Source organism: Podarcis vaucheri (genome assembly GCF_965113315.1).
Source record: "Podarcis vaucheri genome assembly, chromosome: 7".
NCBI lineage: Eukaryota > Metazoa > Chordata > Lepidosauria > Squamata > Lacertidae > Podarcis > Podarcis vaucheri.
In genome coordinates this window covers 94,250,659-94,278,042 of record NC_138765.1, presented here as the reverse complement: position 1 = coordinate 94,278,042, position 27,384 = coordinate 94,250,659, and the positions used below count along the sequence as shown (strand labels likewise).

General features: G+C 44.2%; 1 protein-coding gene across 4 annotated transcripts in view; it reads right to left on the bottom strand.

Annotated features, from left to right (window-relative positions):
• The window catches only part of ZMAT4 (zinc finger matrin-type 4), a 286,981-nt gene that overhangs the window by 66,205 nt on the left and 193,392 nt on the right, over window positions 1–27,384 (bottom strand). For all 4 annotated transcript variants that reach the window (XM_082230608.1, XM_082230606.1, XM_082230605.1 and 1 more), the window contains one exon: window positions 21,962–22,118. In XM_082230608.1, the coding sequence (XP_082086734.1) occupies window positions 21,962–22,118 (157 nt within the window). The remainder of the gene's footprint in view (window positions 1–21,961; window positions 22,119–27,384) is intronic.

Genomic DNA, 27,384 nt, shown 5'->3' with positions numbered 1-27,384 from the left:
AGCTTGTTGACATCATGTGATATGGCTAGCTGTGGGAAAGTAAATTCCTGGAAGTTCACAGGCTTTGGGAGTCTGTGTCCAGTGTGTAATTTGAGACCTTCCTGTTGCGTTTGTAAAGAAAGTCTTTGTCACTTGCTGGATGGAAACTGAAGTGATCAGACACGTTTTCTGTAGAGCTGTAATGTCAGAAATAAACAATATGTAAATAGATTTCTGACTACTCTTCTTTCCCCTGCGAAGGGGGAGAAGTGGGTGTGCATTTTCTACGCTGGGAAATGTCGCCTATATCAAGATCTCTGGATCGCAGCCAGAGGCGGATCACCGGTAAACCAGCTCCGGGAGCAGGGAGAGGAGACAGCCTCTCCAGATGGGGCTAGTTTTCCAACATGAAGATTATAGAGACATTACCTTAATTTTAAGAAGAAATGAAATATGGTACAAGTGGGAATTCCCGGAGATAATATCACTTCTTTACAAAGACAAGAAATTCAAAATCAAATCCCCCCCAAGAGATGGGAAAATTTATGAGAACGTACGGAAAAGAGCTGGGGGGGAAAGAAGAGGACATACCACTGGAGGAAGAAGAAGAGGAGAAAGAAATGTAAAAATATAACAACTTTGTATTTAATTTCTGACAACAATGGGGTTGGAAATAATATCATGGAATGTAAATGGTTTAAACAATAAAATTAAACACAATAAAACTGAACACATACTATCAAAACAGAACCGACGTAATTTGCATACAAGAAACACATGTCGCGAAAAAACATAACAAAATTCTTAAAAATAAAAGACTCGGTAAAGAATATATATCAGCAGATGAAAGTAAGAAAAGGGGGGTAGAGTTGTATATAAAGGAAAAATATGAGTCACGCCAAAGATTTAAAGATGATAAAGGAAGAATTTTTGCAGTTGAAATGGCAATACAGGGCGAAAAACTAATTATAGTGGGAATCTATGCACCAAATGATAACAAAGTGAATTTCTATAAAGAGTTAGGGGACCAACTTTATGGACCAAAAAATAATATTAATTATTTAATGGGGTGGTTTCCCTAGAAACAGACAGAACAGAAAAGAAAAGGATAACAAATCAAGGGAAGCTGCCTAAAACATTTTTTCAGTTTGGTACAAAATAATGATTTGATAGACATTTGGAGATTAAAGCATCCATCAGAAAAACAATTCAGTCACTTTTCTGAACCAAACCAGAGTGCTGGAAGAATCGATTATATTTGGACTTATAGGGAATTGGCAACAAGAACAACAAAAACAGAAATCCTCCCCAAAACTATTTCAGACCATAATGCAATAAAAATGGAAATGAAAGGGAAAGAAGAGACTACATTCAATTCAATTATTTATTTACGGCTATTAGCCCATAAAATATGTACAAACATAAAAGGACAGAGGCATAAAAACCGATATATTCGGCACCAGAAGGAGAACATCACGATGCAGGGGTGGGTCATTGAGCAGAGCCAAATAACAGCTTGGGGCCCGGGGAGCTCCAAGGGACGGATCGCAGAAAAAGGAAAACTGAAGACGAGATCCGACATGCACTCTCATCATAACTGTCCAATTAGTTTTGGTGATGTTGTTGTTTTTTAGTGGTTTTTGTGTGTGAGATAACCGCGTTCAGGAATCTCGCCACCTGCAGAGTTACAGAGGGATCTGTGTCCTGCAAAAGTAGTGTGGCGTGTGACTCAACAGGCCTGCCAACCAAGCGCAATAAAACAGGACCCAGGAATTTAGTCCTGGCTATGCTATGTAGGGGACAGTTGAACATTATATGTGGAAGAGATTCAACAGTTTTCCCGTCACACACGCATAGCGGAGACACCAAACCCTTGGAAAATCTGTGGCTCAGCAGGTTCGATGGAAGGACATTGAACCTTGCACGAATAAATGCAAGTCGGTGTGGTACAGATGAAAGAGATGACATGTATGATGGAAGGCCAAGTGGTGGGGTTATTCCGTGATACCTGGGGGAGCAGACACCCCCACCCCGGGCGAGGTTGTGTTGATTTTCAATGTCTGCTAATCTTTGCTCTATAAGGCTTTTGGCTGAGCGTAAGTTCGTCTTTAAGGAGTCCGCTGGGGAAATTCCGATGCTCAGAAGTTTGGCTTGGATTTTTCCTACCCACGGATTGACAAAGTCGTCCCGCCAGAGGCACTGGAAAAGGTAATGGTCGGGAAGCCTATGCCAGCTAGACAGCCAATAGCCAAAGACTCGCTTCCAGATGACAGTCTCCAATTATGCAATCCTTAACTCCAAGCGTATGGCTGCGTTGCTCACACACATGGGGAGTTTCAGGAGGTGACGGAGAAACTGACTCTGCAATTAGCTGTTTTCCCTGTGTAAAGGTCAGAGGGGGCAGGGTTTCTGTTGAGGCAGGGGATTAGCTGCGGGAGGAGCTTATCAGAGTTTGCAGGGCATCAGTTGAAGAAGGAGCAAAAAGGGTTTTCTTGTGTGTGTGTGTTTCTTTGTGGCTGATTAGCTGTTTTCCCTGTGTAAAGGTCAGAGGGGGCAGGGTTTCTGTTGAGGCAGGGGATTAGCTGTGGGAGGAGCTTATCAGAGTTTGCAGGGCAGCAGTTGAAGAAGGAGCAAAAAGGGTTTTCTTGTGTGTTTCTTTGTGGCTGATTAGCTGTTTTCCCTGTGTAAAGGTCAGAGGGGGCAGGGTTTCTGTTGAGGCAGGGGATTAGCTGTGGGAGGAGCTTATCAGAGTTTGCAGGGCAGCAGTTGAAGAAGGAGCAAAAAGGGTTTTCTTGTGTGTGTGTGTTTCTTTGTGGCTGATTAGCTGTTTTCCCTGTGTAAAGGTCAGAGGGGGCAGGGTTTCTGTTGAGGCAGGGGATTAGCTGTGAGAGGAGCTTATCAGAGTTTGCAGGGCATCAGTTGAAGAAGGAGCAAAAAGGGTTTTCTTGTGTGTGTGTGTTTCTTTGTGGCTGATTAGCTGTTTTCCCTGTGTAAAGGTCAGAGGGGGCAGGGTTTCTGTTGAGGCAGGGGATTAGCTGTGGGAGGAGCTTATCAGTGTTTGCAGGGCATCAGTTGAAGAAGGAGCAAAAAGGGTTTTCTTGTGTGTGTGTGTTTCTTTGTGGCTGATTAGCTGTTTTCCCTGTGTAAAGGCAGAGGGGGCAGGGTTTCTGTTGAGGCAGGGGATTAGCTGTGGGAGGAGCTTATCAGAGTTTGCAGGGCAGCGGCGCATCTTTTAGATTTAGGGGAGCTAGTCTCAAACGTTTGTTGGGGGAGATCTAGGTGTTTTTTTGTGTGGGGGAAGTTATTTGTCCTGTCTTCAAGCTTTTTATGATGGAGGACCTCTGTAGCCAACCCCAACGACACGATCTCAAGATGGAAGGGGAGGGAACAGCTGCAGTCGCCTGCGATTCCTGCGCAATGTTTGCCATCTTGCCAAAGGTTGCAGGCAGCTTTACCTGCAGCAATTGCATGTTGATTGCCCTCTTAAAAGACAAAGTCCAGCAACTGGAGGAACGTGTAGCTACGCTCCAAAAAATTAGAGAGCTGGAGCTCTTCTTGGAAGCAACAGAGCACACCGTCTCAACCCAGGAGGAGACAGGGGACTCCCCTGAGAAGGAGGATAGTTCACCAACACAGGAGCCAGATATATGGAGAAACGTGACTCAAAGAAGTAGGAGGCCCAGGGTTCACTCTGATTGCTTAGAAATACACAATCGCTTTGAGGTCCTCTCCCCTAGCATGAAAGACGAAGAGCAGACTCCATTTGAGGATCTCTCCCTCATTACAGTCGATCAGGTATATGAAGACGAGCAGCAAAGTCAGTCCTCAGGGAATGTGCAGGCGACCTTGGAACGGACAGCTCACGGAAGAACCCCGACCAAACCCAAGAGGAGGCGTGTAGTGGTGATAGGGGATTCCCTACTGAGGGGAACAGAAGCAGTGATCTGTGGGCCTGACAAGATGTCTCGGGAAGTGTGCTGTCTCCCCGGGGCTAAGATCCAAGATGTAACTGAACGACTGCAAGGAATCATAAAACCCACTGACAAATACCCCTTCCTCTTGGTTCATGTGGGAACCAATGACACTGCAAGCAATAGCCTCCAGAAGATCAAAAGAGACTACGAGGCTCTCGGCAGGAAATTGAAGCAACTAAATGCACAAATTGTCATCTCGTCTGTCCTCCCAGTTGAACGACGTGGCCCAGGGAGAGAGGGGAAAATAGTGGAAGTGAACAGCTGGCTTCGCAAATGGTGTAAACAGGAACGGTTTGGATTCTTAGATCACGGACTGCAGTTTCTTGAAGATGGACTTCTGGCAAGTGATGGGCTGCTCCTCACAATGGTTGGGAGGAATGTTTTTGCCAAAAATCTCAGAAACCTCATCAGGAGGGCTTTAAACTGACTAATGTGGGGGAGGGAGACAGTGCTCCTGAAGGTAGGAGTCTATCAATTAATGAAGATGATCATCCAAATGTCATAGACCAAATGGAGCAAACAGCACGCGGACCTAGTGGTGGGAGGAAAAAATCCTTAAATAAGAGACACGGGGGAATGATTAATGGACTTCAATGTCTGTACACTAATGCGCAAAGCATGGGAAATAAACAAGATGAGCTTGAGCTCTTGGTACAGCAAACTAAATATGACATAATAGGCATCACTGAAACCTGGTGGGATAAGTCCCACGATTGGAATGTAATAATGGGGGGATACAATCTATTTCAGAGAAACAGACCAGACAAGAAAGGAGGAGGAGTGGCGTTATATGTCAGGGATGTGTATACCTGTGAAGAGATCCAAGATTTAGTACCTCAAAGCATTTAGTACCTCAAGATTTAGTACCTCAAAACATTAGGAAGAACCTCCTGACAGTAAGAGCTGTTCGACAGTGGAATTTGCTGCCAAGGAGTGTGGTGGAGTCTCCTACTTTGGAGGTCTTTAAGCAGAGGCTTGACAACCATATGTCAGGAGTGCTCTGATGGTGTTTCCTGCTTGGCAGGGGGTTGGACTTGATGGCCCTTGTGGTCTCTTCCAACTCTATGATTCTATGATTCTATGATTCTATGAAAGCCAAAGTGAGAGCATTTGGGTCAAAATTAAGGGAGAGAAGAATAACAGAGACCTCATTGTGGGAGTTTACTATAGATCCCCAAGCCAAACGGAGGACATAGATGATGCCTTCCTGGAACAGATGGCCAAGCATGCAAAAGGAAGGGAGATAGTAGTAATGGGGGACTTCAATTACCCGGATATTTGTTGGATGTCAAACTCAGCCAAGAGCATAAGGTCAAACAGATTCCTCACTGGCCTTGCAGACAACTTCATTGTCCAGAAAGTGGGAGAAGCAACAAGAGGAACAGATATTTTAGATCTGGTCCTAACCAATGTTGATGACCTGGTTAGTGGGGTAGAAGTGGAAGGATCATTAGGCGCGAGTGATCATGCTCTTCTGAAGTTTACTATACAGCGGAAAGGAGCAGCCAAGCATACTAGGACTCAATTTCTTGACTTTAAGAAAGCCGACTTCATAAAACTTAGGGAAGTGCTGGGTGAGATCCCATGGACAACAATACTAAAAGGAAAGGGAGTTCATGATGGCTGGGAGTTTGTTAAGAGGGAGATACTAAAAGCACAACGTCAGGCAATACCAATGAGACGGAAACATGGAAGGTGCCTAAAGAAGCCAGGGTGGCTATCTAAAGAACTTTTAACTGAATTAAGATTAAAAAAGGATGTGTACAAAAAATGGAAAAGGGGGGAAACCACCAAAGAGGAATTCAAACAAATAGCCAGCACGTGTAGACACAAAGTCAGAAAAGCTAAAGCACAGAATGAACTCAGGCTTGCTAGAGAGGTTAAAAGCAACAAAAAAGGCTTTTATGGGTATGTTCGTAGCAAAAGGAGGAACAAAGAAACAATGGGGTCACTCAGAGGAGAAGATGGTGAAATGCAAACAGGGGACACAGAAAGGGCTGAACTCCTCAATGCCTTCTTTGCCTCAGTCTTCTCCGATAAAGAAAACAATGCCCGACCTGAAGAATTTGGAGCAAATGATTCAGCAAAGGAAACACAGCCCAGAATAACTAAGGAGATAGTACAAGAATATTTGGCTAGTTTAGATGTATTCAAGTCTCCAGGGCCAGATGAACTGCATCCAAGAGTATTAAAAGAACTGGCAGATGTGATCTCAGAACTACTGGCAGTCATCTTTGAGAATTCCTGGAGAACAGGCGAAGTCCCGGCAGACTGGAGGAGGGCAAATGTTGTCCCTATTTTCAAAAAGGGGAAAAGAGAGGACCCAAATAGTTACCGCCCAGTCAGTCTGACATCAATAGCAGGGAAGATTCTGGAGCAGATCATTAAGCAAACAGTCTGTGAGCACCTAGAAAGGAATGCTGTGATCACCAATAGTCAGCATGGATTTCTGAAAAATAAGTCATGTCAGACTAACCTGATCTCGTTTTTTGACAGAATTACAAGCCTGGTAGATGAAGGGAACGCAGTGGATGTAGCCTACCTTGATTTCAGCAAGGCATTTGACAAGGTGCCCCATGATATTCTTGTAAAGAAGCTGGTAAAATGCGGTCTTGACTATGCTACCACTCAGTGGATTTGTAACTGGCTGACTGACCGAACCCAAAGGGTGCTCATCAATGGTTCCTCTTCATCCTGGAGAAGAGTGACTAGTGGGGTGCCACAGGGTTCTGTCTTGGGCCCGGTCTTATTCAACATCTTTATCAACGACTTGGATGATGGACTCAAGGGCATCCTGATCAAATTTGCAGATGACACCAAACTGGGAGGGGTGGCTAACACCCCAGAGGACAGGATCACACTTCAAAACGACCTTGACAGATTAGAGAACTGGGCAAAAATAAACAAGATGAATTTTAACAGGGAGAAATGTAAAGTATTGCACTTGGGCAAAAAAAATGAGAGGCACAAATACAAGATGGGTGACACCTGGCTTGAGAGCAGTACATGTGAAAAGGATCTAGGAGTCTTGGTTGACCACAAACTTGACATGAGCCAACAGTGTGACGCGGCAGCTAAAAAAGCCAATGCAATTCTGGGCTGCATCAATAGGAGTATAGCATCTAGATCAAGGGAAGTAATAGTGCCACTGTATTCTGCTCTGGTCAGACCACAGGGGGTTGGACTCGATGGCCCTTGTGGTCTCTTCCAACTCTATGATTCTATGATTCTATGATTCTATGATTCACACCTGGAGTACTGTGTCCAGTTCTGGGCACCACAATTCAAGAAGGACACTGACAAACTGGAACGTGTCCAGAGGAGGGCAACCAAAATGGTCCAAGGCCTGGAAACGATGCCTTATGAGGAACGGCTAAGGGAGCTGGGCATGTTTAGCCTGGAGAAGAGGAGGTTAAGGGGTGATATGATAGCCATGTTCAAATATATAAAAGGATGTCACATAGAGGAGGGAGAAAGGTTGTTTTCTGCTCCTCTGGAGAAGCCTACACGGAGCAATGGATCCAAACTACAAGAAAGAAGATTCCACCTAAACATTAGGAAGAACGTCCTGACAGTAAGAGCTGTCCGACAGTGGAATTTGCTGCCAAGGAGTGTGGTGGAGTCTCCTACTTTGGAGGTCTTTAAGCAGAGGCTTGACAACCATATGTCAGGAGTGCTCTGATGGTGTTTCCTGCTTGGCAGGGGGTTGGACTCGATGGCCCTTGTGGTCTCTTCCAACTCTATTATTCTATGATTCTATGATTCTATGATTCTATGTCTCAAGTGATGTTAAATTGGACCCTGGGGCCCAGAGCGGGGCAGCATAACAGAGGGTGGAAACCACTTTTGCGTGGTATACCTTCAATGCAGAAGGGATGTGGGAGGCTCCGTCGGCCGCAAAAAATTGGAGTAGAGTATAAAGTATTGTTCTCCCTTTGTTTAGTAAATACTGTATCTGTGGCTTCCAGCTTAGGTTGTAGTGAAAGAAGACTCCCAGGTATTTAAATTTGAAAACCTCTTCTAATTGGACTCCATCCAACTTCCAGCTGTAAGTTTTCCGAGACCTGGTAAAGACCAGGACTTTAGATTTCTCATAATTAATTGTCAGATGGTTAAGTTTGCAATAAGCCGCAAAAGTCTTTAGAGCTCTGCATAAGCCGACTCTAGAGTAGGAAAGGATCGCTGCATCGTCGGCATATAGGAGCAGAGGGCAGCGGAAATCAGCTAGGCGGGGGGCATGAATGTTGGCTTGAGACTCATTCAGAAAGAGCTTCATATCGCTGATAAACAAGTTAAAGAGGAGCGGGGCCAAAATGCAGCCTTGGCGCACACCTCTATTTATTGGAACCTCGTTGGATAGGTTTCCCGCCGGTGTGAGTCTCACTCTAGCCGACGACCCCTGATGTAATTGGGTTATAAGCCATAACAGCCTTCTATCTATGCCCCATCTCTCTAATTTCTTCCATAGACAGTTTCTTGGGATACTGTCGAAGGCGGCCTTTAGGTCTATGAAAGCGACACATAGGCGCCCCCGACTCGGGGCAGAATATTTTCTGGCAATATGATACATAATTACCATATGGTCAGTGGTCGAATAATTGTTCCTAAAGCCCGCTTGCTCATGGCCAATCAAATTTGAGTCGTTTGCCCAATGGGATAGCTTAGACAGCAAAAATTTTGCATAGATTTTCCCGATGATAGACAAAAGGCTGATGTTCCGATAGTTCTCCGGGGCAGCAGGGGGACCCTTTTTATGGACTGGCACGATCACGGCCTCCTTCCATGACCTAGGGATAAGCCCCGTAGAATTAATTGCGTCAAAGACTTTGGCCAGGATTTCAGCCCACCACCTCGGATGCGCAACAATAGCCTCAGCAGGGACTAGATCCGGCCCAGGGGCTTTGCCCGTTTTCAGATCTAATATTAAGTTCATTATCAGGTCTGGGTCGGTAGAGGGCCACAAAGGTAGATGGTCAGTTCAGAATTCCGTGGATGAGTTGGATTCCTCTGCCAAGGAGAAATATTTACTCAAGAATTGTTCCCATGTGGGCGCAGGGATAATCGTCAGTGGGTACTTCCTTCCTCTTTGGTTTATCAAAGCCCAAAATTCCTGTGGTCTGCGGGATCTAGAAGCCGCAATCAAGGCTCGCCAACGCTTTAAATACCACTCACGTTTGGCCAGCTTTAAAGTCTGTTTGTATGTTCTTTTGGCTTGTAAGTAGGAGGATGGTAAAGCCTGGGCATTTGAGTTTTTATATTCATTATAGATGGAGCGAAGAAGGGATCTTGCTAGCTTGCAAGAGGTGTTAAACCAAGGGGCCCCAGCACTGCAATGCGCTACTTTCGCCTTTTGGGGAGGTGATGTAAAAAAGGTGGTAAGGTTTGTTATAAGAAGGTTGAAAAGTTTCAAAACCGAATTGGAATCTTGTAAATCAGTAGTTATTTGAGGTAGATAGGCAGTGATTTCCCTGTGGAAAAAATCTTGGTATTTTTGGGCCACAGCCTCAGACCATTTGATCCCTCTTATTTTGATCGCTGATGAGGTTTCCAAAAGGACTGGGTGTTTATAGTCATTCTGGCACCGGAACAATGACAAAGTGGTCACTATAGGGAGGTGATCACTGAAGTGTTGGTTTTCAACTTGGAAGGAGAGGGAGACTACATTTAGGTGGAGGATGAATGACGGATTACTGGATAATCAAGTAATATTGCAAAAGGCACAAAAAAACATTCGAACAGCTCTTACTGTTAGGAAGTTCTTCCTAATGTTTAGGTGGAATCTTTCTTGTAGTTTGGATCCATTGCTCCATGTCCGCTTCTCTGGAGCAGCAGAAAACAACCTTTCTCCCTCCTCTATATGACATCCTTTTATATATTTGAACATGGCTATCATATCACCCCTTAACCTCCTCTTCTCCAGGCTAAACATGCCCAGCTCCCTTAGCCGTTCCTCATAAGGCATCGTTTCCAGGCCTTGGACCATTTTGGTTGCCCTCCTCTGGACACGTTCCAGTTTGTCAGTGTCCTTCTTGAACTGTGGTGCCCAGAACTGGACACAGTACTCCAGGTGAGGTCTGACCAGAGCAGAATACAGTGGCACTATTACTTCCCTTCATCTAGATGCTATACTCCTATTGATGCAGCCCAGAATTGCATTGGCTTTTTTAGCTGCCGTGTCACACTGTTGGCTCATTGAAAGATTATTTTGAGTTTAATATGAACAAAGGAGTGGACATTAATACTGTATGGGATGCATCAAAGGCGGTAATAAGAGGATTTTGGATACAGCAGAACGCAATTCAAAAAAGATCAAGAGAGAGTAAAAAGGAAAAGATATTAAAACAAATAATAAGTAATGAAAAAAATTAGCAAACAACCCCAAAGACAATCAAGCTAAAACTGATATAAAAAAGTTACAAACACAATTTTTGATATTAATAAATCAAGAAATAGAATGGAAAATTAAATTTTTAAAGCAAAGAAATTTTGAATCTGTGAATAAGATAGGAAAATTACTCGCCTGGCAACTTAGGAAGAGACAAAAACAGAATACGATAATGAAATTGACGGTTGAAGGGAAAACAGTTGAAAATCCAGATGAAATTAAGAAGAATTTTCAAGGATACTATAAACAATTATTTAGTAAAAGAAAGGAAGATGAAGGTAAAATAGAAGAATATTTGGAACAGAACAAATTGAAGAGAATATCAAGCTAGGAGAGAATTCAACTCAATAATAATATAACAATAGAAGAAGTTAAAATGGCAATAAAACACGCAGTAATTGGTAAGGCATCAGACCCAGACAGATTGACACCCAAATACTATAAGAAATGCTCGGAATTCTGGAGACCTGGAGAGAAGCCCATATCACCCTGCTTCCTAAACCTGACACAGACCCGACTCAAGTCAAAAATTATAGGCCAATCTCTCTCCTATATAATGACTATAAATTATTTGCTAGTATTCTAGCCAATCAGTATAAACAAATATTAGGAGAGAGAATTGGGAAAAACCAAGCCAGCTTTGTGCCTGGTTGACAACTGAAAGATAATGTTAGAAACATTATTGATATAATTGAATTTTTGGATGGCAGAAGGGATATGTTCTTGTATGCCGAGAAGGCATTCAATAATGTGTCTTGGCACTTCATGAAAAAAAATCTAGAAATTATGAACATGGGAACGACATTTATAAATGGAATTAAATCTATTCAGAACAATATGCCAGATTAATAATCAATAACACACTTACGGAAAGAATTGAAATATCAAAAGGGGTGCCCGTTATTCCGTTATTATTTATAACAACATTAGAAATCCTGCTGAAAAAAAATAGACAAAACAAAAGAAATAAAGAGCATTGGAATTGGCTATAGAGAGTACAAGTATAAAGCATTTGCAGATGATGTTGTGTTGACGTTGGAACAACCAACAACTAGTGCAGTTGAAGCAGTGAACAGGATAGAAGAATATGGTCACCTGGCAGGATTCAAACAATAAGAGCAAAACGAAATTATTAGCAAAAAATATGGACAGTAAGAAAATAGAAGAGACACAAATGAAAACATGACTAATGACCGGAAAAAGGTAAAGTACCTGGGCATATGGCTTACAACAAAAAACATCAACCTCTAAAAGGACAATTATGAAAAGGTATGGAACGAGATAAAGCAAGACCTAGAAATTTGGACTAGAATGAAATTATCGCTGATGGGCAGAATCGCAGCTATTAAAATGAACATGTTCCCAAAATTGTTATTTTTATTCCAGACCATCCCCATCCTATGCGGAACAAAGCAATTTGATATTTGGCAAAAACGAATCTCTAAATTTATCTGGCTGGGGAAGAAGCCTAGGATTAAATACAAAATTTTGACAGATGTAAAAGAGAGAGGTGGCTTCTCACAACGAAATTTAAAAATTTATTACGAGGCATCTTGCTTTAGTTGGTTGCATGAATAGATGACACTGGACAATGAGGAGGTATTAGATCTAGAAGGATTCGATAACAGGTTCGGATGGCACGTTTACATGTGGTATGAAAAGGTAAAAGTACATAAAGGGTTTCTGCACCATATCATCCTTGTATGAGGTATGGAATAGGCATAAAAATCTGTTAGAATACAAAACCCCTTGGTGGATTTCACCACTGGAGGCATTTGCAGTAAAAAAGAAGAATATGGGGAAGGAATGGGCGACATATAGAGATTTATTGGTGGAAGTCAATGGTAAATTATAATTAAAATCATTTGAAGAGTTGAGGGAAGCTAACTGATTGGTTACAGTACCACCAATTGCAAGATGTCTTTAGGAAAGATTATAAAAGTAATGGATTTGGTAACACTAAATCAAAAATTGAGACAGAACTGTTGTGTAGTAAAAAGAAAATGGTGTCAAAAATGTACAAGGTACTATTAGAGTGGAATACAAAGGATGATAAAGAGTGTGATAAGATGGGCACAGGATTTGGGGCATAATATTGATTTTGAGAGATGGGAAGTAATGTGGAATAAAATAATCAAATTTACTGCATGTGTGGCTCTCCAAGAGAACTTAATGAAGATGATGTATCGTTGGTACATTACCCCGAGTAAGCTTGCTAAAATGTATAGGTGTCAGGATAAATCATGCTGGAAATGTAGGGTGAAGGAAGGGAACTTCCTACATATGTGGTGGACCTGCACCAAAGTTAAGGTTTTCTGGGACACTGTTTACAATGAATTAAAAAGGATACTAAAATACAACTTTAGTAAAAACAACAACCAGAGGCATTCTTACTGGGGCTAATTAGTGAAGAAATTAATAAAAAAGATGTACATTTATTCATGTACACCACAACGGCAGCAAGAATCCTCCTGGCCCAAAGATGGAAACAGCAAGAACTCCCCACACTTGAGGACTGGCAGATAAAGATGGCAGAATTTGTGGAGTTGGCGAAGTTGACGGGGAAAATCAGGAATCGATCCGATGAAAGATTTCAAAAGGACTGGAGCAAATTTATTTATTATTTGAAAGAAAATTGTACTTATCTGAAAACGTTTGTAGCTTTAACATGAAATGTTTAGTAATGTGAAATTAAGATGCTAATTTACAAATGAGAGAGTGATTTTTAAATGTTGATATAAAGTAAAGAAGTGATTGTGGAAATGTGATAGATATGTTAATGTCATAGGGAAGTCAGAAAAGAGGGAGGGAAGGTCAATGCTCTTTTTGAGCAAATAATATATGTTGTGAATATGTGTATTGAATTAAAATGAAATACAGTGGTACCTTGGGTTACATACGCTTCAGGTTACAGACTCCGCTAAGCCAGAAATAGTACCTCGGGTTAAGAACTTTGCTTCAGGATGAGAACAGAAATCATGCTCCACTGGCACGGCAGCAGCAGCAGCAGGAGGAGGAGGCCCCATTAGCTAAGGTGGTGATTCAGGTTAAGAACAGTTTCAGGTTAAGAACAGACCTCCGGAACGAATTAAGTACTTAACCTGAGGTACCAATGGAAAACTCAATAAAAATTATGTTAAAAAAGAAAAAGAAAGAAGGTGAAAAGTAGGACATGGGAGGGGTGTGACTTGGGAAGAGGTGGTGGGACTAGGAAGCAGTGGGACTGGGGAGAGACTTGAGGGCCTGACATACCCTCTTCCACAATCCCACAGCGGCATAGCATAGCATAGCATAGGTAGCTCACTGAGACTAAACAGTTCCTGGTCCTCAAACCCATGGAGTCCACAATAAAATCTGACTATGAATGGCTACGTGCTCTGGCCAGATTCCATCAAACTTGATTTAAGGCAAAATGTCTAACAGCCATGTAGTTTCTCAACAAACACCTTGCTTGGAAGAAGGCTCAAAGAGTTGCATTTTCAGGTTGAATCTGATACATGAAAGAAGGCATTCTGTCTGAACTTCAATGAGATCAGATCTAGAGAAAACATTTACTTGATGGGACCTTGATCATTTGAGTCTGGAAGTGCAGAGGAACCCCCACTGCCAGAAACATATCCAACATGCATAACCATGACTTTTTCACAAGGAAACGGCATACATCCTTCCTCTAGGTCAGGGGTTGGGCAAATGCAACCCTCTGCATGTCACTGGGCTATTTATTTGTTTTATTAAACAAAATTCATGCACCACTTAATTGTAATGAAAAGTCTAAGCGGTTTACAACAAAATAAAACCAAACATTAACATTAGCATTAGGAGACTGTTAAATACAGTGGTGCCTTGGGTTACATATGCTTCAGGTTACATACTCTTCAGGTTACAGACTCCACTAACCCAGAAATAGTACCTTGGGTTAAGAACTTTGCTTCAGGATGAGAACAGAAATCATGCTCCACTGGCACGGCAGCAGCAGCAGCAGGAGGTCCCATTAGTTAAATTGGTGCTTCAGGTTAAGAACAGTTTCAGGTTAAGAACGGACCTCCGGAATGAATTAAGTACGTAACCAGAGGTACCACTGTATAGGCCATTGGTTGTCGAACCAGTGCACCCTGGCACCCTGGGGAGATTGAGGACACTAATTTCAGAAAAGGCAAGCCGGGCTGTCATGTGCAGTGTGTCAGCTGGGGCCTGCAGAACAATGGTCTTGCTTGGGTTCCTGTCAGCATACGCGCTCCCACTTTACATGTGCGCCAAAAATGTTGCCCAAAAGGGGCAGGGTGGTACAGGAATCCCCACATACGCACAATCTGTAATGGAGCCCCAGTGTAAGCAGTTCCCACAGGGGAGCTGCAGAAAGAATGTGGTTGGTCAAGGGAGCCATGGACTCAAAAGGCATTCAAACATTCAGCAATAGGCTAAAAAGGTCTGTGTTTTAAACTCAACTTCTATTATATCTTATATCATTTCAGACCCTTAGAGTCAAACAATGGTTGGAAGGCACCAGGTTCCCCACCCCTGCTATAAAATCATTTGTAGCCATATTAATTTCTTCTTTCCAAAAGAAAAAAAAAATTAGGTTCTGAGTGTTTTGGATGGCAAGCTTCCCCTCTCCTCCAATTATTACTATTGTTCTAAAGCTGCAACCCATGAGGCAGTGAGGGTGAAAGGAAGGAACTGCCCTACTGGTGAGACCATTGCTCATTAGCAAATTGAGATCCTTGGAGCATTTGGCAGTGAAAGGATAGGGACATTTTCTTTTCCATGGCATCATTTGCTCTTCCCTTCCAATTACCCGACTTTATTCCTTAGTACTCAACTTCCCTACAAAGCAACGACCTTGTCTATTTGTCGCATAACTGTTGTTGCTATGGTAGATCTACAAAGGACGAGGAGAGGAAGGAGAAGGGAAATGCTAATTAATAAAATCATCCTACTATTTGTCTTGGATCTGAACTCTAGGTCACACATCAAGCCAAGAGCAATGCTTAAATAGCATTGTGGTAGAAACATGCTTGTGGGAGGAGCAGGGCTTAAATAACATGGTGAGCCTCCTCCCCTCTGTCACACAGATAGCCTCCAGCATGTGGTGGCCTGGAGGACGGGATCTGCATGATTTCTCCAACTCCAAGAGAGGTGTTTCCTGCTTGGCAGGGGGTTGGACTCGATGGCCCTTGTGGTCTCTTCCAACTCTATGATTCTATGATTCTATGATTCTATGAGAGACTAATGTGAGCCAGGCTGCTGCACAATTGCGTGCACATGAATTTATTTCTTCCAATATGCTGCCTTTCGGAACATAAATCCTCACCATTAAATTCACCTGAAGCACCTCCTTGTCCATTAGGCACCACTCAGATTATTGCAATTCACCTGGAGAAGCCCTCCTAATGGACCGACACTTGTTGCTGTTATTAATTAATTAATTGAATTTGCCCTTCACCCGAGGATCACAGGGTGGTTCACAATATAAAAACAGAAAAATGTGTGAGAGTAACAAGCAAAAAGAATACCCCTCTCCCACAGTATTATTATTATTCTCATTTTAGCAATTTTAGCCTGGTTGGCCCGCTGAACTGTGGCTGTGCCTCTGCCCTGCCTGGACTTGGGGTGGTGAGGTGTGGACACCTCTGGCCTTTGCATGGCCAATTGTACAAAGTCACATCCTACTGAAATCAGACAATTCTGATTATTTCGCCACCTGCAGAAAACATTGTTGTTTCATCAAACATTTTTAGAGAGTGAATTTGAATAACCTTCTGCATTTTATTATTCTATGGTATTTTAATGATTTTGTTATGCCATCATAAATTATATTTGTCCTATGAGTTGGTGCATTATAACAAAGGAACATAGGAAACTGCCTTATGCAGAGTCAGACCATGGTCCATCCCGCTCAGAACTCTTTTCACAAACTGGCAGCAACTCCATTGTGTTTCAAAACAGAATCCCTCTGAGCCCCACCTGGAAATGATGGGGATTGAACCTGGGACCTTCCCATGTGAAAAAAAGCCACTGAGCCGTGACTCTTCTTGAAATCTGCTGCCTCTGAACAGGGAGGGAGAAATGTAAAGTATTGCACTTGGGCAAAAAAAATGAGAGGCACAAATACAAGATGGGTGACACCTGGCTTGAGAGCAGTACATGTGAAAAGGATCTAGGAGTCTTGGTTGACCACAAACTTGACATGAGCCAACAGTGTGACGCGGCAGCTAAAAAAGCCAATGCAATTCTGGGCTGCATCAATAGGAGTATAGCATCTAGATCAGGGGTCTGCAACCTTTAAGACAAAAAGAGCCGCTTGGACCCGTTTCCGAAAAAAACAACAACAACTGGGAGCCGCAAAAACATTGCAACATTTAAAACAAATATAACACTGCATATATTGTTTCTGGCCTTAATGCTATATATACAGGATCGTGCAGTCAGCTGTCAATCTCAAGAAAAAAGGACAAATTAATAGCTAATTAAAATATTTAATTTACAACCAGGTAACCAGGTTAATGGGACTTTTGCTCCTGAACCTCAGTGCTCAGTATCTGCACATCAGGGCTGTAAGACGTCACCTTCATTTTCACACAGGCTTGCAAGCTGTCATCTGTGAGGCGTGATCGGTGTTTGTTTTTAATATAGTTCATGTTGGAGAAGACCTGCTCACATACATATGTGGAAGAGACCACAAGGGCCCTCGAGTCCAACCCCCTGCCAAGCAGGAAACACCATCAGAGCACTCCTGAGATATGGTTGTCAAGCCTCTGCTTAAAGACCTCCAAAGTAGGAGACTCCACCACACTCCTGGGCAGCAATTCACCAAACTTTCACCAAACTTTCCCCTGCTTCAAGCAACTAAAAAGGGGCTTCAGGCAACTAACTCTACGTGGAATTCCACGCGACCGCGACTGCATAATCAATGCCACAAAATGCCAAAGAAAATTAACCAGGGCCCCAGTGAACCATAAATCATAATCAGTGCCTGATGTAAATAATAATTAATAATGAGGGCCCAATGTCATCCTCGTCATTATAAAAATAATCCCTCTCTTCGCGCCGCCCAGCCTCCCAAGAAAAAAACCCCACTTCAAAAGGTCACAAAGCACAAATTCCACGCGACCACAACTTGCTATGCCCAATAACCAATGCCCCAAAATGCCATAGAAAATTAATCAGGGCCCCAGTGTACCATAAATCATAATCAGTGCCTGATGTAAATAATATATAATAATGAGGCATTCGTCATTATAAAAATACCTTTTTTGACACTTTTTATTATTTCTTTGTTTGACCCCTCAGAATTACTACTCCTCATATAAATAAACATTAAATTAACAAGTTTCCTTTTTTTGAGTGTGTGTTCTTCACTCCCCTTCAAAACAGTGACCAGTGTATATGCCCCCTTTCAATGCAGCCTGCTTACAAAGGCGGGACGACAAAGACCAGCAATAAGCTGTTGCATAACAATTCACCAAACTTCCCCCTGCTTAAGTTTAAAAAGGGGCTTCAGGCAACTAACTCCCACGTGGAATTTCTACTGGCGGCCGCCTCAGAAGACCACATGGGCAGATAAGATGGCTGCTGGGACGATCCGGTTACCCAGCAACAGCACAGCTGATTCCGACGCTTTTGAAAGCAGCCGGCAAAGCAAGTGTTGGAGCTCCGAAGCCACACTGCTGCGCATGTGACCAAATAGCGAGGACTTACTTTGCTAGAGACAAGCCCCGACGCTACCACAAGCCTCCCTCTCTTCGCGCCGCCCAGCCTCCCAAGAAAAAAACCCCACCTCAAACAGTCACAAAGCACAAATCAGTAAACATAATAAACATTAAATTAACAAGTTACCTTTTTTTGAGTGTGTGTTCTTCACTCCCCTTCAAAACAGTGACCAGTTTTGAACAGTGGCTTCAGGCAACTAACTCCTCCGCCTCCTCCTCCCCTTGCGCCCTCCCCTCGACCCCGCCCCTCGCCTCCTTCCCTCACGCCCGCCCCTCGCCTCCTTCCCTCGCCTCCTTCCCTCACGCCCGCCCCTCACCTCCTTCCCTCGCGCCCTCCCCTCGACCCCGCCCCTCGCCTCCTTCCCTCGCGCCCTCCCCTCGACCCCGCCCCTCGCCTCCTTCCCTCGCGCCCTCGCCTCCTTCCCTCGCGCCCTCCCCTCGACCCCGCCCCTCGCCTCCTTCCCTCGCCTCCTTCCCTCACGCCCGCCCCTCGCCTCCTTCCCTCGCGCCCTCCCCTCGACCCCGCCCCTCGCCTCCTTCCCTCGCGCCCTCCCCTCGACCCCGCCCCTCGCCTCCTTCCCTCGCGCCCTCGCCTCCTTCCCTCGCGCCCTCCCCTCGACCCCGCCCCTCGCCTCCTTCCCTCGCGCCCTCCCCTCGACCCCGCCCCTCGCCTCCTTCCCTCGCGCCCTCGCCTCGACCCCGCCCCTCGCCTCCTTCCCTCGCGCCCTCGCCTCCTTCCCTCGCGCCCTCCCCTCGGCCCCGCCCCGCCCCTCGCCTCCTTCCCTCGCGCCCTCGCTTCCTTCCCTCACGCCCTCCCCTCACGCCCTCCCCTCGCCCCCGCCCCGCGCCTCCGCCCCGGAGCCGCAGCAAAGGCTTTAAAGAGCCGCATGCGGCTCTGGAGCCGCAGGTTGCCGACCCCCGATCTAGATCAAGGGAAGTAATAGTGCCACTGTATTCTGCTCTGGTCAGACCACACCTGGAGTACTGTGTCCAGTTCTGGGCACCACAATTCAAGAAGGACACTGACAAACTGGAACGTGTCCAGAGGAGGGCAACCAAAATGGTCAAAGGCCTGGAAACGATGCCTTATGAGGAACGGCTAAGGGAGCTGGGCATGTTTAGCCTGGAGAAGAGGAGGTTGAGGGGTGATATGATAGCCACGTTCAAATATATAAAAGGATGTCACATGGAGGAGGGAGAAAGGTTGTTTTCTGCTGCTCCGGAGAAGCGGACACGGAGCAATGGATCCAAACTACAAGAAAGAAGATTCCACCTAAACATTAGGAAGAACTTCCTGACAGTGAGAGCTGTTCGACAGTGGAATTTGCTGCCAAGGAGTGTGGTGGAGTCTCCTACTTTGGAGGTCTTTAAGCAGAGGCTTGACAACCATATGTCAGGAGTGCTCTGATGGTGTTTCCTGCTTGGCAGGGGGTTGGACTCGATGGCCCTTGTGGTCTCTTCCAACTCTATGATTCTATGATTCTATGATTCTATGAGTTTCTATAAAGCCCTTGTTACTAATGCCATCTGTCCCCCACTCTGGAGTTGTCTAAGGCTATGTACATACCATACATTTACAGTAATGCACACTTAAAGCACATGACTTTCCCCCAAGAATCATGGGAACTGTAGTTTATCCCCATAGACCTACAATTCTCAACACCCTAAAAAAACTATAGCTCCCAAGATTCTTTGGGGGAGGTAATGGGATTTAAATGTGCACAGCCTAATCTTAATTCAAAACTGTTTCAACAAGTGGCCATTGCCGCATCCCTAGATTAATGATGCGTTCTGTGAGGAAGGAACCCTCTTTTGTCTGACTCTTGCAGGATTCCTCCACACTGGCATAGCGTGACTGGAGCTGTGGGGTGGTCGGCCCTGGGCACATTATTCTGAGGGCGCAAAAGGGCGTAACCAGGTGCCTCCATGAACAGGCAACCTATGGAGAGGGAAGCTGCACCAGGGGAAGCCTGGCTGGCTGGTGTGGAGCCGTGCTCTCCTCTCTCTCTAGGAGGAGGAGGCACCATCCCAGCCCCAAAGGCCTGGCCCTGGCGCAGCTTGCTTCCCCGCAGGGCGCCTGTTGCATCCTCTCAGAATCTGGTGGTGTCAGCGTTAAAAGACCCTGGGTGCCAAAAAGCTGCAGTACGCCACTATTCCTCCATCCCAGAGAGCCAATTTGTGCTACAGCCGCTCTCTCCTCACCCCTTTCTATCTGGTCCAAGTTTTTCCTTTTACATGCACAGGAGTTGCTACCATAGCATTTAAAGAGAGAAAAAAGCTTTGCACTCTGCACAGCTTAAAGAAAAGGAATGACCCTCTTCTCTCCTCTCCCCTTGCTAGCATATCTGATTATTAGTTGGGTGGGTGGGTGGGTGGGTGTGACACCTTGTAAATAAATAAAACATTGCCACATCTCTGTAAATCTGCAGAAGTTTATCACCAGATAGCATAAGAGAGAAGTTGTTTCACTACGTCTTGGGCCATAAAGCTAAAAGTTTTGCTCTTCTGGGCAGACAACTCTTTGTTTATCATCTTGCTTCTGCCCTGCAGGGAACTAGGCTAGCAGCCATTGCCAAAGCTGGTAGTAGTAACCTCAGAATTTATATTTGATGAAAGCGGAAGAATTATGTACTTCCCAGTGGCTGTGCTGTGCCTAAGACAGGCATAGGTAGGTTTAGGTGGGTTCTGTTAGTATTTGTATTTGCATTGTTGCATTGTTGTTGTTGTTGTTTTATTTGTATAACACCCATCTGACTGGGTTGCCCCAGCCACTCTGGGGGGCTTACAGAATATGCAAAAACATAACAAAACGTTAAACATTAAAAACTTCGCTATATAGGGTTGAATTCAGATGTCTTCTAAAGGTTGTGTGGTTGTTTATCTCCTTGACCTCCGAAGGGAGGGTGTTCAACAGGGAGGGCGCCAAGAAGGCCCTCTGCCTGATTCCCTGTAGCTTCAATTCTCACTTCAGCTTCCCTGGGTGGCTGTGGGTTCTAGTACTGTGGGGGGGGAAGGTTTGCAAACAATCGCTGACATTTGACTTTTCTAAATGTGAGAGTTAAGAGGGTCCGCATTACTGAAGGCACAGTGGGAGCAAGCAAATATGGCAAAATGCAAGAAACCAACCCATCTCCCTCCCGCTTTTAAAAAAGGAGGAAGAAAGACTAGATTCTCCACCAGCAGCAAAGAGCAAAAAGATATTCTGTATGAGTGCTGGAAGGAGAAATAAACGTCTTTGTTGAGATGTCAATTAAAGGCAGTTCCAGAATTGGTTATACAGTGGTGCCCCGCAAGACGAATGCCTCGCAAGACGGAAAACCCGCTAGATGAAAGGGTTTTCCGTTTTTGAGCTGCTTCGCAAGACGAAAACGTCTTGCGAGTGTTCCGATTTTTCCCCGCTCCCCCCCTTTTTCTAAGCCGCTAAGCCTTTAATAGCCGCTAAACCGCTAATAGCGCTAAGCCGCTAAGCCGCTAATAGGGTTGCTTCACAAGACGAAAAAACCGCTAGATGAAGAGACTCGCGGAATGGATTATTTTTGACTTGCGAGGCACCACTGTACATGGCCAGAGGGTACAGCAACAGCTTCCATCTTACAAGCAAGTGTTCAGAAAATAGGGAAACAGAGACACTTTTTGAGTGGCATCTACAGGAATAAAGGGGGTCCTCGTGAGCCTGTGTGGATGGGTGTTTCTAAGATTGCCACAGCAAAGCGAGCAATGAATAGCTGCTTTCCTTCAACTTTCTTTCTGTGCTTCTTGTCTGCTGTCCCAAATCCACAAAGCCAGTCAAAGTGCCACCCTCACCTCTGCTTAACAGGAAACTGATGCATGGATCCAAAAAGACAGAGTATTCCACTCCTTAAAAAGAAAAGGGGGAAAAGGAAAGCCTTTATCGTCAGTGTATTTGGACCTACCTGTGGCCTTTAACGTTGGCTGCTCTCCTAGCAACAGTTTTAATCTTTTGGCATGAATTTTCCCTTGATAGTGTGACTCAGCCACAACGGCTGAAGTAAAGGACATGTTACAGAGCGTACAGCATTTGTTCTTATCCACCGATTCATTGTCGCTGCCCTGGAGGATGAGAAGGAAGAAGCAAGGATGTTATGCATGTCAAAGGCAGCAGTCGCAAGAGGGCCAGACTCAGATGCAAATTCTGGTACCACCAGATCTTGGGGCTGGATTTTGAGGACTCTGGGTCTGACGGATCCATTTCAGACATCCGCCTGAAATCATGAGGCATCTAAATGGGGGAAGGAATAGGAGAAGTGGGCTGGGATGAAAGGCAAGTGGCTAATGTGGGACTCTCCAGATGTTGTTGGACTCCAGCTCCCATCAACATCTGGAAAGCACCAGGTTGGCTACCCCTGATATCAGGGGTATAGTGGGGGGGGCAGGGGGGCTGTAGCTCAGGCCGTGTTTAGCCCAGGTCCCTCCCCTGCTTCAGCTTCACCCTCTGATTCTGGACTTCTCCCTGCCACACACTCTCCCAGCTCACTGAGCCCTGTTACCCCTTGAGTGACACCTCCTCTTCCCAGTCTTTTCCCTCTGACCACTCATCATTGTCCCACCACCGCTCCCCATGCTCTGAGCCTTCTTCCCTTGGCAGTTCCCCAGCTGGTTCCTCCCACCATTCCCCTGCATCCAACCAGTCCATGACATCTGGACTCCATATTTTGGATCACTTGAGGTTTCTGGAATGCCTTTGAAAGACCGTGGATCCAGTCTACCGTTATTGGCCCTGAAAATAATGGACATGTTTTGAGTGTGAGAGGTGAGCTGCATGCCATATTGAGGCTCTTTATGTTGGGCACCTCTTATTTAGTCATTCTGCCATCTTTCTCTCACTCCATAAACACAAGCACAGCTTCCATCAGTAACAGCCATGACAGTTAGACCACCTGCAAATAGAACCTGTCATAAATTAGAAGATGCTTCCAGCCACATTAAAAATTAAAACTCTAGGAGATTAGTTTGTTTTTAAAAAGATCACAAAAATTAGCAGCCTTCCAGCCAAAAATACATACCCATGCTGGGCTTCCATTGCGTACAAGCTCAGTGTTCTGGATGACAAATGCAGCAAGGAAGCCTGATTTGTATGTAATGAATATTCACCAAGCCCTATCAGATTTGTGAAATGGTAAGCCTGAACTTTAGGAACATAAGAGAAAGTGAAATGCTGTGATGTGTCCAAATTGGACAACAAACCTATAAACTAAGGGCATTTGCAGATGACGTAGTTCTTTTTGTGGTAAACCCTTTGGTTAAGCTATTTGAAATGATAAAGCAATTTGGTGATTTAGCTGGTTTTTATACTAATAGGGATAAAACTAAAATGTTGGTGAAAACTATGGATCAGCATATGAGAAAAGTTCTGCAAGAGAACTTGGGGTAAAGGAGGAAAAAAAGGTGAAATATTTAGGTATATGTATAACAAATAAAAATGCAGTGTTATATTAAAATAATTATGCAAAAGTGTGGAACAGCATGAAATTAGATTTGCTAAGATGAGAAAGAAGAAAGTTTTCATTGTTGGGAAGAACATCGGCTATAAAAATGAATGCGCTCCCTAAGATGTCTTTCCTATTCCAGACAGTATACCAGTAATAAGTAATATGAACTGCTTCAAACAATGGCAAAAAGAACGATCTAAATTTATCTGGCAGGGGAAAAAATCCAGGAATAAATTTAAAACTTTAACGTATGCTAAAGAAAAAGAAGGGTTTTCACTGCCAGACCTAAAATTATACTCTGAAGCAGCCCATTTGAGTTGGATGAGGGAATGGATGGTATTGAAAAACATGAGGTTACTTGATGTAGAAGGTTATGGGTGGCATGCATATTTATGGTAGGAGAAAGTCAAGATCCACACAGAATTTTTAAATCATGTTATAAGAAGAAGTTTGTATGCGTGTGGATCCAATATAAAAAAATTCTTGAAGGAGAACACCATTGCAGTTATTTCCAACAAAGGCATGTGCTCAAAATAAATTGACTATGGAAGCAGAATGGGGTACATAGAGAGAGAGGTTTTCTGGAGATGGTTGTGAATTGAAAACACAGGAAGAAATTCAGGAATGGGTGACGGGATGGCTTTAATACCACCAAGTAAATGAATTATTTAAGAAAGATAGGACATATGGTTTAATAGACCAAATATCTGAATTTGAATTAAGAGTGCCAGAAGGCAAAGAAAAACTGATTCTGAAAATGTATAAAACGTTATTAGAATGAGAAACAAAATATGAACTGATTAAGCCTGCAATTATACATTGGGCTAAAGATCTGGGACATAATATTGATATGGTGGCATGGGAAAAGTTGTGGAAATTAGATATGAAATATACTGCCTGTATAATGTATAAGGAAAATGATTTGAAAATGATATACAGGTGGGTCCTTAACACCTAATAAACTGGCCAAGATGTGTAAGATTGTTTCAAGTAAATGCTGGAAATGCAAACAGTCTGAAGGGACATTTTTTCATATGTGGTGGACTTGTAAAAAAGTGGCAGGCTTTTGGGAAATGATACATAATGAATTGAAGAAATGTTTAAAATAGACATTAGCAAAAAGCTAACTGATTATTTTGGGAATAATCAGTGCTTTTTTCTGGGGGGACACAGGGGGACGTGTACCCCTAAACATTTGGAGGAGCAGCAGTAGTAGTGGGGGATTTGGGTAGCTTACACGCCCTGCAGAAAGAGGATGAGGCATCCTCTTTGTGGGTGAGTTCCTTTTTTTCCTTAGCGCATCGTATTTAGTTGGGGATCCTGGCTGGCCTTTGGGAGAAGGGGCGGGGGCGCATTGGCACCGAGCGGAGTGACTGAGGGAATGCTGCCAGTGGCGACCTCTCTCTCTGCCCCCATGCACCACTTTCTCCTGGGCGCGCACGCGCCTAAGGCTGAATGGAAGCAGCCTGGAGGCAGGGCGGCCTCTCAGCGGCTCATGAGGAGCGTCTCTGAGGTAGGAGATGTTGAGCAGAGGCTCTGTGAGAGGGCGTGAGGGATGCGTGGCAGTGCCTGTGTGCATGCGACTTAAGAGGGTGACCTGCTGTCTCTCCCCTCTCCCCCCACCGCCCCTCACAGAGTCCCTGGCACAGCTTGGTGCTACTACAGCTGCTGCTGCTGCTGTTTGGATGAAGATGGCTTCTTCTGAACACTGAGCCACTGAGGGACCGCAGTATCCCGCCCTCTTTTTTTAGTGGGATGCTGAGCTAAAGGCAGTGTTTTTCCCCACATACTGTATTTATTTTCCCCAATTTGAACTATAAAACGGTGAATTTCTTGAGTCAAAATGAGAGAACCCCCCAAACATTTTTAAGAAAAAAAGCACTGGGAATAATAGTGACACAGGTCCCAAAAAGTTGCTTAAATTGTTTATGTATGCCACCACCGCAGCCAGAAATCTCTAGGCACAGAAATGGAAAGAAGAAGTTCCAACAAAAGAGGAGTCGATGGCCCTTGTGGCCATCTATGATTCTATGAGTGGGATTTGAAATTATTGGACTATATGGAAATGGCAAAATTGACAGCAAAAATAAGAGAACTTTTTTGAATTAACTGAGGAAAATATTAGTCAAATGAAATTGCAGGCAGGACTTGAAATATAAAAGGAATGAGAATGATAAATGAATGTAATGTAGGATACATGTTTTAGCTAAATATTATATTTGTGGGTGTAGATGAATGATTTGAATAGACACATCATGGAAGTAAGGGTGGGAAGTCAAAATTTTATGGGAATATTGTACTGAAATTGAATTGGATTTGTTAAATTGTTTGAAAACTAGTAAAACTTTGTGGGGGGAAAGCCTGAACTGTAAAAATGTACATACTACTGAGGGAAATGGAAAGACACCCCCAGCACAAGACAAGTGGTGACTCTGAGGTGCCATTAGCGTTTATCTTCTGTATCACTGCATGCAGCACTGTTTCTGTTCCACAGCAGTTCATCTTCTACCCAAAACTATGCAAAAATGCTAGGATTTTTGAAGTGTAAAAATACCTCACTTTTACTGCCACATTCTGCACAATGGGTGAAATATCTCTTAGAGACTCTGCTCAAGTTGTTGCTATTGCTATTGTTAGTAATATCAATATTAATATTTCTCATCATTTTTTTACAAAATACCTCAAAGAAGCAACTTACAAAATATTCAAGTACTGAAAAACTTAACAAACTCCAAAATTCATAACATAGAATAAACCATAAGAATAATAAAAAGTATTCACCCGTCAGAAAGAATAAAAAGACCAATCCTATTCCACTAAAAGGTGAACTACCAAAACAGGCTGGAATAAAGTTATATTTGCAGCACAACAGCTTCAGTAACAAGTGAGTTCGACAACATATGGTTGAGGAGTTCACAGCATTTGCCCCTTACCATCACTGCACATTAGGACTGGTCCAAGTTATTTTGCTCCCTGAGATGGTGCCCTCCCTTTCTACATATAATAATAATAATAATATAATAATAATTTATTATTTGTACCCCGCCCATCTGGCTGGGTTTCCCCAGCCACTCTGGGCGGCTTCCATAGAAACCAAAAAAACACTAAAATATCATACATTAAAAACTTCCCTGAACAGGGCTGCCTTAATATGTCTTCTAAATGTCAGGTAGTTGTTTATCGTTTTGACATCTGCTGGAAGGGCGTTCCACAGGGCAGGCGCCACTACCGAAAAGGCCCTCTGTCTGGTTCCCTGTAGCTTTGCTTCTCGCAATGAGGGAACCACCAGAAGGCCCTCGGCGCTGGACCTCAACGTCCGGGCAGAACGATGGGGGTGGAGACGCTCCTTCAGGTATACTGGGCCGAGGCCGTTTAGGGCTTTAAAGGTCAACACCAGCACTTTGAATTGTGCTCGGAAACGTACTGGGAGCCAATGTAGGTCTTTCAAGACTGGTGTTATGTGGTCTCGGCGGCCGCCCCCAGTCACCAGTCTAGCTGCCGCATTCTGGATTAGCTGTAGTTTCCGAGTCACCTTCAAAGGTAGCCCCACGTAGAGCGCATTGCAGTAGTCCAAGCGGGAGATAACTAGAGCATGCACCACTCTGGCGAGACAGTCCGCGGGCAGGTAGGGTCTCAGCCTGCGTATCAGGTGGAGTTGGTAGACAGCTGCCCTGGATACAGAATTGACCTGCACCTCCATGGACAGCTGTGAGTCCAAAATGACTCCCAGGCTACGCACCTGGTCCTTCAGGGGCACAGTTACCCTATTCAGGACCAGGGAGTCCTCCACACCAGCCTGCCCCCTGTCCCCCAAGAACAATACTTCTGTCTTGTCAGGATTCAACTTCAATCCATTAGCTGCCATCCATCCTCCAACCGCCTCCAGG